Source organism: Anser brachyrhynchus (assembly GCF_964034855.1).
Source record: "Anser brachyrhynchus genome assembly, chromosome: Z".
NCBI lineage: Eukaryota > Metazoa > Chordata > Aves > Anseriformes > Anatidae > Anser > Anser brachyrhynchus.
In genome coordinates this window covers 22,986,027-23,001,851 of record NC_137697.1, presented here as the reverse complement: position 1 = coordinate 23,001,851, position 15,825 = coordinate 22,986,027, and the positions used below count along the sequence as shown (strand labels likewise).

The 15,825-nt window shown below is 37.9% G+C and overlaps 1 protein-coding gene across 1 annotated transcript in view; it reads left to right on the top strand.

Annotated features, from left to right (window-relative positions):
* PGM5 (phosphoglucomutase 5) overlaps positions 1 to 14,605 on the top strand; it is an 85,375-nt gene extending 70,770 nt beyond the window's left edge. Inside the window, exon 11 of the mRNA XM_080572914.1 lies at positions 13,013 to 14,605. Coding sequence (XP_080429040.1) covers positions 13,013 to 13,102 — 90 coding nt within the window. The 3' untranslated portion in view covers positions 13,103 to 14,605. The remainder of the gene's footprint in view (positions 1 to 13,012) is intronic.
* Positions 14,606 to 15,825: the final 1,220 nt, after the last annotated feature.

Sequence of the window (15,825 nt, the reverse complement as noted above, 5' to 3'; positions counted from 1 at the left end):
CCAAGAATTATCTTACATCACAACCAGACTCTTTCCTAGGAAGACAGAAGGTTGAGAGTAAGTTTTATTACAATCTAGAAGACAGCTAAACCAATTAGTAATATAAATTATGTATCCACCTCTCAGATTTTTCCATCTCAACCACATGTTATGAAATAAAACAAGAGAGGACTGAGGATGTGTAATGAAAGAATGGATAAGCTTTTAGCTCATAATAAATAAAAAGCCTGTATTTGAAGTCCCATGTAGTTTTGTATTAATGACTAGAATGCAAATGCAAATTTCCACAAACATAAGTACATCCCTGCCTGTGGCAGGGAGATTGGAGTTAGATGATCTTTAAGGTCCCTTCCAACCCAAGCCATTCTGTGATTCTATGATAAGTGTTATGAAATCCTTTTGAACCCTAGGGGAATGTTTGGCATTGTTTCTTTATCAGATTCCTACCATAAAATTAATGAGTTTCTTTTTATGTTATTAAACAATTGTCTATCAGAAGTGTAAAAGTGCTTCAATTTCTCCAGATATTTTGCAGATCCAAAGGTGGGTCTGGAGATGGGCACACCCATGGAGTTGCTCAGGCAGGAACTAGCACCACTGGGGGGAGCTGAAATTGGCCCTGTGTGCACTTGGACAGGGTGCAGGGGAAGTCCTCAGCGGAGATGGTCAGGATCAGTAAGCCTTCTCAGTGTCCTCAGGCATTTTAGAGTCTGGTCTTTTTTTCAAAACACCGAAAGCATCTGTTACTCCTAGAGACAGAAAAAAAGCCTGTACATCTTTTTCTATACATGTGCCAGAGCTTTTCTGATTGTTACATTTCTGTCTGTTTATCCAAGATACTCACTAGTGAACTGGTAATTCCAGGGGAAGAAATGGCATTACCTTGAAACTTGCTGCAGGAGCTTTACTGCACAGTGAAGACAGGTAGATGTTTTAACATTCAGACAACCTTAGGAAATACCTAGTCTTGTAGACATCCTTTTTATCTCTTGCCATGTGCAAAATGCTGGGACAAATAGTCATTCCAGCTTGATTAATGCGATGAATTCGTCATCTAGTTTCTCATTGTATATAGCACAGTTCCCACTGCTCCTCTTTCCTTGCCCTGGCTGGTTACATTGCCACCAGCAGTGGGGCATTATGAACTTCAGGGTCATAGATTGTATCCCACAGGCATATAGAATCATGGAATTATAGAACTGTAGAACCATTAAGGTTGGAAAAGACATCTAAGATGATCTAGTCCAACCTTCAATCTAACATTGCCAAGTCCATCATTAAACCATGTCACTAAGCTCTACATCTCATCCTGTCATAAGATTAAAAGGAATTATCACAGAATCACAGAACAGCTGAGGTTGGAAGGGACCTCTGAAGGTCATCTAGTACATCTACAGGTTTTTTGAAGACTTCCAGGAATGGTGACTCAATTACTTTTCTGGGCAACCTGTTCCAATACTTCACAACCCTTTCAGTGAAGAAGTATTTCCTAGTATCCTACCTAAACCTCCCCTGGTGCAACTTAAGGCCATTTCCTCTTGTCTTATCATTTGGTGCTTGGGAGAAGAGACTGATCCCCACCTTGCTATAGCCTCCTTTCAGGTAATTGTAGAGCATGATAAGGTCTCCCCTGAGCCTCTTTTTCTTCAGGCTAAACAATCCCAGCTCCCTCAGCTCCTCAGCTGCTCCTCATAAGACTTGTTCTCTAGACTCCTTACCAGCCTTGTTGCTCTTCTTTGGACATACTCCAGCACCTCGATGTCCTTCTTGTAGTGAGGGGCACAACGCTGAGCACAGTGCTCAAGGTGTGGCCTCACCAGAGCCAAGTACAGAGGGACAATCACTTCTCTAGTCCTGCTAGCCATGCTATTTCTGATACAAGCCAGGATGCCGTTGGCCTTCTTTGCCACCTGGGCACACTGCTGGCTCATGATCAGATGGCTATCAACAAATACCCCTGGGTCCCTTTCTGCCAGGCAGCTCTCCTCGAGTACTGTGTTCAGTTTTGGGCCCCTCACTACAAGAAGGACATCGAGGTACTTGAGTGAGTCCAGAGAAGGGCAATGAAGCTGGTGAGGGGTCTGGAGAACAAGTCTTATGAGGAGCGGCTGAGGGAGCTGGGATTGTTCAGCCTGGAAAAGAAGAGGCTCAGGGGCGACCTTATCGCACTCTACAGGTTCCTTAAAGGAGGCTGTAGCGAGGTGGGTGTTGGTCTATTCTCCCATGTGCCTGGTGATAGGACAAGGGGGAATGGGCTAAAGTTGTGCCAGGGGAGGTTTAGGTTGGATATTAGGAAGAGCTTCTTTACCGAAAGGGTTGTTAGGCATTGGAATGGGCTACCCAGGGAAGTGGTTGAGTCACCGTCCCTGGAGGTCTGTAAAAGACGTTTCGATGCAGAGCTTAGTGAGATGGTTTAGTGGAGGACTTGTTAGTGTTAGGTCAGAGGTTGGACTAGGTGATCTTGGAGGTCTCTTCCAACCTAGATGATTCTCTGGTTCTGTGACTCCTTCCCCAGCCTATAGTGTTGTGTGGGGTTGTTGTGCCTCAAGTGCAGGACCTGGCACTTGGCCTTGTTGAACTTCATACTGTTGGTCTCAGCCCATCGGTCCAGCCTATCCAGATCCTCCTGCAGAGCCCTCTTACCCTCGAGCAGATTGACACATGCACCTAACTTGGTGTTGTCTTCAAACTTACTGAGGGTGTGCTCGATCCCCTCATCCAGATCATTGATGAAGATAATGAAGAGAACTGGCCCCAGTACTGAGCCCTGGGGGACTCCACTTGGGACCAGCCTTCAACTGGATTTAGCTCCATTCATGACTTTTTGGGCCTGGCCACCCAGCCAGCTTTTAACCCCACAAAGCGTACACCCATCCAAGCCAAGAGCAGCCAGTTTCTCCAGTAGAATGCTGTGGGAAATGGTGTCAAAAGCCTTTCTGAAGTCTAGATAAACAACATCCACAGTTTTCCCTCATCCACTGAGAGTATCATGCTGTTGCAGAAGGAGATCAGGTTCATCAAGCAGGACCTGCCTTTCATAAAATCATTCTGACTGGGCCTGATCGCTAGGTTGCCCCATATGACAGGTTTTGAGGGAATACGTACATTTGATTTTAGGAGATTCTCATGACAGTACAAAAATAACAATATTTTTTTTCAGAAGAGCATTTGATAATCTTCAGTGGAGTATGTGGAAGAGTGTGAGTAGCAAGATTTTGTTACATTTGGGATAAATGCTTATTTTAGTCTAAGTATACCTGATCTTTGTAATTGGCTAGGTGATGACATGTAAATTCTGTATCATTACATTGTGCCTGGAACAGCTGATCAGGAATAACACTGTTAGTTCCATACGTTATATATTATAAAACAAAAAAATACATACTTGTTGCTTAAATGCTTAAGTAAACACATTGTTGCTTCTGCTTATTGGATCATCTTCTGTCAGTACCTTTTTTTTTTTGTATTATTTTTAGATAGAGTTTGAAGATGGATTATTTTCATTGCCCTGTGTTTCTGCCTGTTGAAAATTCCAGTTGATTCTACTTCTTTGGATAATCATAACTCCTGAGATACTATTCAGTTTTCATTTCACTACAGCAAACAAGAAAATTAATCAAAATTTTCAAAAATAGGATTGCGACACCAGGTTGCTAACGCCCTCTCCCCCTCAAGTTTTGGTTGCTGTTACTGATAAACACAAAAGTACTATTTCCAAGTGCTGGTATTTTTCTGTAAGAAAAAGTATCCGTGAAAGTCTTATTCCGTCTTCACTGACATGTGTTATCCTTAGAGTGAATCTGTAAGGTGAAACTGTTCTGAGGGTATTCAGATCTCACTAAAACTGATGTTCAAACATGGAGACTTACTACATACTTGACAAAACCTGAACTGGTGAAATCTGCTGTGGGAGGTAGAGCAACGTAAAAGTATTTAATATTTTTTTTTACAGGTACTAGTACATTTACAAGTACATTTGTAATGCCTAAGAATTAAGGTACACAAATCTTTGTATCCAACAAATAATTTAGTATCAATTAGTAGTTTCTCTTCAGCTTGGCATTTGCTTTTTTTAAATCAGTAATTTAACACATTTTAGTGACTGACAGTGTCAAAAGAAAAGCAGGCTTTCCTGTGAAATTGTTATACTGTATTGTTAGAGTGGGATTAATCTCAGTTAACTGTATTCATCTAATTTAGTCTTTAGTACTCTGTCCCTAGTGAGTGAAAGCATCTCTAGAAGACAGTTCTACATATCCTGCAGTATCAAACCTTACATAGCCACCTGTGTTAGTCTGAGATAAATTGCTCCCTTCAAGTGATTTTATCTCCTCTGACATTAGGAGGGGGTAGAAGGAGATAACTCAAAACAGATGCTATACTTTTTGGAGAGATGAATCTCACCTTTATTTTCATGTTCCAGGGAGAGTATCATCTCACTTCTCTTAAAATAATAAACCCATGCATTAAAACTATAACCCATTTTAGGACAGTTTGCAGTTCTTTGGGTATGTGACACTTGAATCTCTGTTTCACGCTATGCAACACATATGCATTTCAACCAATTGACTCAAATAACAGTGCCACTTTATGGCCTCTTCTACCAAGTCTGAGTTTCTTCCACCTGAATCTAAACGTGTTGAATACAAACATAAGCTCGGTCTTGATTCTGAATCAGCTGGGAAGAAATAAAAATGTTTTCTGTATCAGCAGTACTTCTCAATTGTTTTAATTGTTTTTAGTTATAATAACGCTGTACTGATTAAAGAATGAGGGGATTCTTAAAATGAAAGAATGGGGTAGAAATCTAGCAACAGATCAAGCTTTGTGTTAATTCAGGGTTTTTACTCAATTTCAGGTTTGCCTTACTGGTCTGGGCTCTGCCCACAGTAACTGTGCTTAGGACCAGCTCTGCTGGCCAGGTGATGGAGGAGTTTTGTGGTTCTCTGAACTAAAACCAAACCTCTGTGAAATTGATGAGTTTTGCCCTTGTGTGGTTCTGATGTTTGAGTGTTAATTTACCATGTATATCTGATCTTATCATTATTATTCAATAATCTGGAAAGCTGAAGCAGAAATCTTTTCTTGTTTTTTTTTTTTTTTTGTAAGTTGATTTTCACAGATGCCCTTCATAAGCAAGGTGGCTATCCACAGGGTGTGATCGAAACCATTCCATGTTTAGTATAAATTGTTTCTCTAAATGTGAATGAAATCACCCATATTTAGTACAGCTGCAATTCCAATTGAATTTATTTTTCTTTATAATTTTAAAAGTCAAATAATGGGAATTTGGGAAAATTTCCCCCCAAAAGAAACCTCTTCTGTTAACTTTTTGTCACTTCTTATTGTGAAAGTAGGATATGATTTATGACATAAAATCAACAAGCTTGTTAAACATTTAGGACAGCTCAGTAGCCTTACTTATTCAGCCAAGTGTAATGATTCTTTGTGCGAAATGTTAGAAGATTGTGCATGAAAAGTTTTATATGCTTTTCTCTGTGTGTTTGTTCATGTGTTCTGAATGAAGGCAAGGGCCAGACCTTGTTACCTTCCATTTCATCTGAATTCTTGGATAGACAAATTCGCAGTTTGGACAGACTATAATATTCTGTTCTAGGTGTAGAATCAGTAGCAGTAAATAGAAATGCTTGCGATGTTTTAGCATTACCTTGTATCTATATATACACGATACCTAACTAGCCAGTCTTAGCATTGCTTGAGTGTCTTTGTTCTCTTTCCACTGTGACTCTTTTTCCCTCATTTGCAGTACCTAACATTTGCTTGTGGAGCAGCCATTACTGCATAAGAAGCAAGGGTGCTGTATGAGCAACACTTGTCCAGAATACAATTTGAAAAAAGATATATAACTATGCTCGATATCATCAAGTTTCAACTACTTGGAGAGTACTACAGTGTGTTTGTTTTGATAGCCAACAGAAAACCTGAGATACTCTGAAGTACTGTTTAGGATGCTTGAACTTGTGACTTTCGTTTGGCACAATTTTGGTACCATGGGGCCACTTAAATGAGTTGTGCTCAAGTGAGGCTTTCTTCATACCTCATTGTGCTTCAGTTCTATCTATGTCTCCATGACTCTCAGAGGAAGAGCTGATTTTCAGGTCTCATGGCCTGCAAGTGTTTACTTTCCACCTTCAGAGCTTCTGTAAGAGCATTTTTGTAACTAGAGAGAAGCAAGGCCCATAAGGGCCTTTTGTTCCAATTCATATGTGGGCCAAACAGTAGCTATTAATGAATGTAAGGGTCACCCAAATGTTATTTTAGTAGCATCTTCATACAATTAATTGGTTAATACTTTCCACCTTGGAACAAATAAAGCATAGCCAACTGCTTGAACAACAACAGAAAAGTCCAAGGGAAAGTAGTAAAACATGCTAATGATTAGAAGTCCAAGGTCACAGGTAAATGCGAATATCTGTGGTCACTGCCTGCTCTATGATCAGTTCAAGGAAATTGGCAGAAGCAGCGTCATGATCACCTGGGAATTAAGGAGTGGTTACTCCATTTCCATGAGTAGTTCAGTTCCTCCTATAAGCCAGTATCAACAGAAATAAAAATCAGGAGTGATTAATGGTAAATGACTGTCAAGTTCGGTGCAAAAGTACATTAAAAACAATTTGCTGTCAGCATTTTAGAATCACAGTTTATAATTATGATGGCATCTGGTTCTATGCAGGCTAAAACAAAAGTATTTAAAACAATGCCCAACACTTCTCTAAAATGTGAATGTTCACCTTAAAATAGAATAACAGTCTGTTGCTGCTTCTTATCACTGGTGATGTACCTCATCACTGTATATTACTGAGAAGGCTGCTTTCTAGCTACCTTGGAACATATTATTTAAAAAGATGATTTCTTTAGCTTTCATCAGTCAAATAGGCATCCAACTAGCAATTTCTGGAGTTTTATTGCTTTATAATAAACAACAAACTTCTATGTAAAGTCTTGGGCCTTTATGCATTGGAATAGTTCTTTGTATAAATTTAATAGGGTTAGTAGCTATGCTAAATCAAACGCAGATGAAGATCTAGAGATGAGTAGATGAATGGGCACAAAGAACTAAAATATGAGTTTTTTTGACCTTTAAATTCATTTATAGCTTTGTTTTACAGATCAACTCGTTCCCAATTTATGGATCCCAACAGATGGTTAATATCTGCTTGTCCTTTTTCTAGCCACCTGGATACATTATCAAACTTGGATAAGATCCAAACAGGAAGATTCATATACAAACACCAAAAATGAAATGACTCATTATGCAGAATTGTTTTGAATTGTTTTATTCATGAAAGCAGTGTTCCCTCCAACAACACAATTTTGCTGCTGTTGCAGACTAAACACCCTGGAAGCAGTGTAGTGAATAATCTGGATTGTTCTACATATTAACTAACCAGCTCTGTTTACAGTATGTTATTATTCATTACTTGAATTGCAATAGAAATAAATAGGTGTTGTCATAGACCCATTCAGTCCATATGAAGTACTCCTTAACTGGGATACAGTGAATCACAAATGCTACAATTACTGTAGCCAAAGTCTGTTGAATTAGGTACTAGTTATCTAAAGAATCAGTAGATTAACAGCAACCACACAGTGATTTTGGAGCAAGAGTTGTTTCATTGTGCTTTGCCAAAAAGACGTGCCAACTAAAAAAGTCATTGACATATAAAGTTTCTTCACCATCAAAGACTGAATTTCTGAAACAATTTTTGAATAGCAAATAGCAGAGGAAAAAATAAACTCATTTTCAGGTGGACCTTTGTAAGGACTTATATAAAAAATTGGGATTATATATGATTATATATATGTGGTGATTGTATAAAGGGATTGTTTATCACTCACAAACATAAGTTTGTCTCAGAGCACGGAACTGGAATCAATAACCTAGAAGCCCTTTTGCCCAATATTATTTAATAGAGATAAAATGAAAAGTTTCTATAGGGTTCTATCAAAATGTTCTTAACAACACCTATGCACAAGTGCAGTTCACTAGAGAGTTACTGCCTCTTCATTTATTTTTGAAGCATTAGGTCTTTTAGCATGCCTCTGGTTGGCTATTAAATGTACAGTATGGGTCAAAGAGTTCATATAAAGTTTTGCCTTTACTATTCATAGATTTTCTTTGAATGGATGTGGGATATGGAGATTTCCATCTGTTTGATCAAACTTCTGTGTGTATGCTATTTAAATAATTTAACGTCAAATTCTGCCTGAAGCTTTATAGTGAACAACTTTCACTCTAAGTTGGAACTGGACGGGGTAGTTTGTTTTCATGTTATCTTGGAAAAATATATCATGTGATAGTAATTATAAAATATTTCCTGAATCAAGGAAGCAAGTTCATTAAACCTAAGCTTCAATCTGAGCTCTTTGGGTATGCTAGAAAAGAACTGATCTGTTGCAAACATATATATTTCCAAGCACCGCTCAGGATACATTTTCCTCCTGTCTTTTTTATGCCTCATGCATGCCTTTCTCTACTGCTTGGGACAGAACAACTGGCCTCATGGCCCTTTTTATTGCTTTATTAGAGTTAGCAAGCAGTAGTTAATAGTCAGTAGAAGTAGCTAAATAGAGATGGCAGTTCCCTTTTCCCCGTATCACATGTAGCTTCATTGTAATGAGGTGGCCACCACCAGTGCTGTGGATGTTAGAGACCCAGTCAGTTTGTTCCATGATTAACCAGGTTATCCACATTGCTTAGATCTTTTAGGACTGGTGGCTGTAGCGTAAACTTTTCCAAATAATTCTGCTTTTTTTGGAATACAAGACCCAACAGCTATCTGTCCACCAGACGGGCACTCTGAGATGAGCTGTGCGTTTACCCCATATGCAGGATATACAATATGGTGCCAGGCTGTGTGTTTAGTGCTGAGTGCTTGCTAATGCTGAGCTCACTTTGCAGTTGCTTTAGTCCATTCTATATGTCTCTTCCATCACTTAAGTGTTGCTTTGTAAGCGTATTGGTTTGATTTTCAAAATACATTACAGCCAAAGGAAAAGATCCTTCTGGTAAGTAAGGCCATCAAAACATGTTTGGGGGATTCCCCACTCTCTTCTGCCTTTCTTTTTCTGTTCCCTAAGTTAAAGTAAAACCGATTCTGCTGCCCCGGGTTAAGAAGGGGTAACAGCAGCTGTAAGCAGGCACATGAAACAAGGGAAAATGACATGGGAGCAGGGACAGGTCAGAAAGGAAGGAGTTATTTCATAACTCCTCTGTGTCCTTGTTCTTGGACTTAGAGCTATTTCAGTTACCCTGATCTCTGAGCTGCCTTCTTTATGATGTGTAAATGATGAGACGGACTTAGAATGAATTTAAGTGTTATGAGTGAAAAGGATTCCTATAAAGCTTCAAGGCTTATCATAATTTATATAATAACAACACCTAGCAAGAACAGCTTTTGGTGACTTCAAAATAATCTGCAAGCATGTTTTTCTGAAGGCTGCCTTGAGGAATTAGAAAACGACTTTAATTGATATTAAATCTGATAGACAAGCAGCTGAAGAGGTAGAATTTTGGATTTGACAGCAGTTTTTAGAAAGGGAGGATGCAAAGATGGAAAACACTTGGCACATCTGCTATCTTGGCAGAGCTCCAAATGTTAAACTATAGTCCTTCTTTGATGACTTCATGCTGTACTAACTGACTTGTTTATCTCTCTTTAATTTTGAGGCATTAAAAATTGTTCCAGGAAAGTGAATTCTTCTGGAACATGTAATACTATGCCAGCTCTGCTTAGAAATCTGTAGCAAGGCATGAGCATTTGTTCTGAAATAATTACTGTCCAGAGTGTCCTTTTGGTTATTAGTAATTCAGGTGCCTAAATGCTTATATACCATGTAATAGTCACACAAGGCTTAGCTGATTGATGCTGGATCTTTGCCTCCAGCAGGGCATTCTTTTAATGAATGGCTAATTCAAATGGCTTTCCATTATCTCTCTCTGGTCCCAGAATTCAAGGAACAAATGGGGTAGTGCTTCATGTTTTACAAATGCCAGTATGTATACAAATAACTTGACCCCATGTTTTTATTATTACACCTTGCTTATTTGCTTGGGTACATTTAAAGCTGAGAAAGCCAAAAATAATGCTGGAGGACATGATGCTGTGTGCAAAATGCAGATCCATACAGGAAGAGAAGACAGAGCAAAAATTTGAGAACCATGAGAGAGTTGTAGTTACTTGTGTTCACTAAAATGCTTTGGGTCCTGTTGAAGTTACTACCATTCTCTGAGCTTTTTCTGCTTTATTTTTCCAAGATAAGATCTGCAGAATTCTTTTAACTGATGCAACTGGTTGGGCAACTTGTTTTTGAGACTTGCAGTGGACTGAGAAAAGTGATTTTAAGACCTTATGGAAAATGTCCATGCCTAGACTATGTAAAACTCATCTATATTTGGTTTTCCCTAGCAAGACTGAAATTCAGCACAGACTAGGCAAGAGACTTGAGAGAAAAGATTCGTGAGCTTTCCAGGCAAAGTCTGAACAGATTATGATTTTGGCATCCGAATTGCATGATTTTTTGATGAAAGTTGGCAAGTTGTAACATGTACTGCACAGGTTTTAACAAGGTATTTCTTGATGCTTGACCACCTGTATTGAGAAAAATGTTTGTCTAAAGCCAAAGTGCAGGCACCTGCTGACCTTTTAACATGCAATTAGGTACACTTCAGCCCTGCCTGAGCTTTTAATAAACTGGCTACATCGTGGGACAAATCTTATCTAGAGCTTGACTAGGAGAAAGGTAGTTGAACAGAATTTTCTTACAAAGTCACAGAGAGCTAAAATACTACATCAACCAACCAGGAATAACACACCTCAGACCATTCTGGTACTGATTATTCCCATGCAAAGTGCTTTGAATATTTTTTTGCTTTACGTTAGATAGCTGCATGTTTGAAACATTTCCTCATATGAATAATTATCCTTAATTATCCTAGTTTCTTTTTTTTAGCGGTATAGCTTCTATTTGTTCTTACAAAACAAAAGAGTTTTTTTTTTTTTTCTGGTTAAAGTCACTAGTTCTGCTAATTTACAGTTCTATTCTTAAATATTGCATAGAGTATAACATTTTATATCTTACAAATAGTTTATAAGGAATAAATATGTTATAAACTTAGAGAGTGATTGCAATTGCAAGTTGACCTGACAATAGAAAGGTTTTAGAACTTCTCAAGTAAAATGAGCATTTGGAAAATATTTTTGAATCAATATCTCTTTAAGATAGTATCTTTAAGAAGTCTTTATAGGTTTATGTTAACTATAAATGCCTGCTGTCTGGGATTTATATTTTGCAACTGAAATGTAAACTGTTCGTTGCAGAGATAAGGAGTTTTTAAAAGGCATATGCAGCTCTTGTTCCTTGTTCTGCTCTGCTTTTGCTATTCCAGAAAGAATGCACTTTTTTAACATCTGCAGGATGAAGAAAGTGTAGTTAAATTGAAGTATGAGAGGACAGAACTAAAATAGGCTTTTCTCTTTTGACAAGTGTGATTATAAGAAGCAGAATATTTTAATGGTAATTGGAACCACTTGGCAAAACAACAGCAGCTAGAATGTTTACGTAAATGGGTGTCACATAAACTGATTTGATTTTGTTTTTTTTGTTCAAAGCACTGGGTAGACCTTTGTTTTTCTTCTTGTTTCTTCAGAGTAAATTAGTTGATTGAGAAATGAGGGTCAAGTATAGCTAGTTCAGTAGGATTTTTTGTTAAATTTTCCCGTGCTTTTTAGCTTAGATATGGAAGAAGGTTCTCAGGAGAGTGCCAGACAGTGTTCAGATGCTTCATTCTTTCAGTTTTCCTTAATCCATGGTGCAGGAAAGAAGGAACGACATGGTCCAGACCCTATAAATTGGCACATTTTACTATTTATTTCTGCATGATTTGTCCACGAGGTGAATCCATGCTCCATGTGTTAATCGCTCTAAGCAAGTTTGACTTTAATGGGCTTGTATTCTGTTTAATCATTATTCAGTTGATAGATATCTACAAATGTCGAGGTTGTTGAATAATAATGTCAGACCACTCACACTTGTACACAGCTAAGTTTGATCATCAACTCTCTTGATAATGGCATGCTTGGTGTTGTATCATGACTCTGACTGCACAGTTAATTTGTCTCCCCACTCTACCATTTAACCATCTGACCATTTGCATCAATAAAGCAAATCATACTATCAGAAACTGTTAGGTGAAAAACTGATTTAAAGAATTAATTATATTAAGCTTGTAAAAAGATATCTGTTAAGCTCTTCAGAGTCACAGATTTGATTTGATTTTTAAACCTGACAGGCTTAAAGACAGAATGTAGTTTATTTGAGACAGGGGAAAAATAATTTTTGAGTGTCAGAAAATTAAAATCCTAGTTAGGCAATAAAATATATAATTCTCTTAATATATGTTTTTCTACAAAACTCAGCTTTGCCAGTTTAACTTTCCGTATCATATAATTAACTGAGAGAAGATTTAGTTGTCATTTGAATAATTGTGTTTTACTTGGTTTTCGTATTGTACTATCACAGCTGTTATCTGCACTTACACATATGGGCGGTTTCATACATAAAAACATTCAGTAAGGTCAGTAGCCTGAAACTTGAGAGTTCATGCTGCTTCTGTGGCTTTTATCCTGTTTAATATATCACTCGTCAGAACAGAAATAATTCTGCATATGTTATTTCTAACTGTTTTGTACAGCAGATTTCAGAAGAGCTCCACAATTCCTGTTACACTGAGACATTGCCATTTTGGTATATTTACTGGTTTCTCTTTTATGCGCATCTTAGGTATTTATAAGGTAAAACTTCACAAAACGACATGATATTGTGGTGTATCAAGTACAACAACACAGTGTAAGCGCATAAGATTTTTTGTTATAATTGCATTTAATAATTGACTATTATATAATGCTACAGTAAAGAGGGGAATAGATAAATATAAGCTGTCTCTTGATATTTCTGCTCTATGTAATCCATTGCATTTCTTCCTCTTCAGGCTGTGCTGAGTCCTCTTATAGCAATCGCACTGAAAATATCTCAGATTCATGAGAGGACAGGGCGAAAGGGACCCACTGTCATCACCTGAAGCCACAGAGGATTGTTAAACCAGGGCCAAAGGAGGAACAGCAAGGAAGAGACGGGACCTTGCTGAAACATTTTAGCTGTTTGTGCCTTGTATGATTTTAAAACTTTTTGTGGGGATAGAGGGAGGTGGGAAGAAAAATTCAATATGATATTGAGCATATTCAGTTGCATCGATCTCCAAAGACAGTCGTGTATTGACTTCTTTGTTTTACCTGCAATATCTTTATTTCAGATAGCAATATAACCACAGAAAAGGCCTTAACTCTCAAATGTTGCCAGCAATGTTACAGAAAAGGCAAACTGCTTATTTTTGAATGCTATTATAAAGGTTGGGGGAATTTCAGTTAAGGAGAGAGGAGGAGAGGTTGCAAAACACAGACATGTTTGGTGAATATTGTTTGTGATTCTTATCTTATTGTTGGTTTATGGAGACACACAAAGCAAGTCTGGGGCTTAAGAGCTTTATACTAAACTTTGCAAAGGGTGTGTTTCCTAACCTGACACCACTTCTCCTCACCAGTCTCTCCCATTGCTCACAAATACACGCTGGCAGCAGTGTTGTGTACACACTTGCACATGCTCCTAAAGAAAGGGTCATCCTATGTTTTTTTTTTACCCCTGCTTTTAAAGCATATCAGTGTGACCTGTGCCTTTACATCTTCCTGAATTTTGAGACTCTTTTTTTACCTCCAGAGGGAGGCAGTTGTGCTATAAAAGCTGATTGTGTCCTTCCAGCAATATGTTGGGTGTGGAATCTTGGCTGTCTTTTGCAGTATTCCTCATGTCAGCAGATAATATTGGTACTTACTGTGTTTGAAAGGTAAACATTGCAAGTTCAGCAGTTTTTCATGAAGAAGTTATTATGGAAGCTTTTTAAGTCTTTGGAGCAGTGACATTCTGCTTACCACAAAGCGGCAAGTCAGTTGTGTAGTGAAGAGGAAATGAAAACAAACACTAATGAATTAAATAGAAGTAACTTGTTTGATATACCAACTGGACTCAGCTTTTGTTAGATTCTATGTTACAGTAGATTATGAAATAAAAAGTTGGGGAGCGCAAAGAGAGAAGAGATGACCTGGCATAAATCTGAGAAGGACATTGGGGATACAGACGTCAGCGTTTTTCTGCTTGTGAAGTGATATGGCAGTTCTAGCTACAGTACTGTGCTCTGAATAAGAACACAAACACTTTATGCATGTGACTTGTTTGAAAGCTTTGCTTCCTTGGGAACAGTGTGGTCACTTGTATCATTTGTCAAGGTGGCTTTGTGCAACTTGCCTCTTTGCAGTGCGTTCCAATTCATTGTGGTTGTCAAATTTTAGTGCAATTTATATAACATTGCAGCGAAGGAAATTGTTTTATTTCTTTCAACACTTCTGTCAAAAAATTTCTATGACACTGAATACACAATAAAGAGGTATGCTGTATTTCTGTCTTCATATGCAATTGTTAACAAGACACACTGCACTTTCAAGCATCCTAATAAAACTGTCTTTAATACAAATACACTATCTACTTAATTGACTCTAAACAGACGAGGCACTCATGTTTTCACAAAGCATCTCACCTTTCTATTAAGCGTTCCTGTAAGCCAAAAGAAATTGTAAGGCTTCAGTTCTTTTTCTACAGACTTTTTTTTTGGAGAAGACCATGGCGTTCTCACATACTTTGGACATATTTTGAATGTAAGAATCATCATCTTTAGAGAAGAATTGTTTAACTATTCTTTCAGTTTTCCTATAGATCAAACTCCTCTAGGTGCAGGCTAGTGAGTTCCTAACTGTAGTGTATTACAGGTGGTCAAGCATAGACTTACTCCAGATAATGACATTTAAATTCAAATTACTGTGCTGCATGGATGGATGTTTTGACAGGGACAGTCCGAGAACTTCTAAAATCTCTTAAATGTTCTCTGAAAATGTAATCATTTTTGATCACATGGTAATCGGATCATACTCATGCTTTTATCAGAAAGTTACTGGAGCACTAGCTGCAGTAGATGGCAGTCTGCTTTCATGAAGGCAGCCTTTGTGAACAAAGGGTATGCTTCAGAAGTTCTGTACTGACTTTGTTCAGAAACAATAGTTTTGCCTCAGTACTGAAATGGAGAAAAAGACTGTTTGTGTGTGACTTGAAATAACTGTCAAACAAAACCAGCCTAACCCCAAATCCAAATCCACTCACCATCCCTTTTTAATGATGATTGGCAATGTTGATAAAATGTAACAAATTGCTTTTCTGGGCAAGAAGTTGCATATAACTTTGCAAGGCTGAAGTACAGGGTATATCTTTAAATCTAATGTCTTTGGGGAAGGACTGTAGCCATTATCTCAAAGTGTGCTGTGTTTGCTCAGGTCTTTTACTTATTCATGTAAGAGATGAATGGTTGGATATTTATATGAGGGAAAGGAGCAACATACACATGCTCACACAAAGATGCAAGGCTCCTAAAACAGCATATAAATCTAGCAGAGAGAAAACTATTATTAATAATATCTGTCTTATCACAGTGTCTGAGGTTTTTGATGGAGACCTAGACCCCTCTGTTGCTATTATTGAAGTAGCAGTTTTATCAGGTCTGGAAATTGCAAGGTTCCCATGTTGTTTGTGATTTTGCTAGCATTGACAGGTACAGTAATTCTGTCTTCAAAACCACGATTTTTTCTGCACCCATTGATAGAAAGATATTCTGGCAACACAATGGAGAAAAGGGAGGAGTTCACA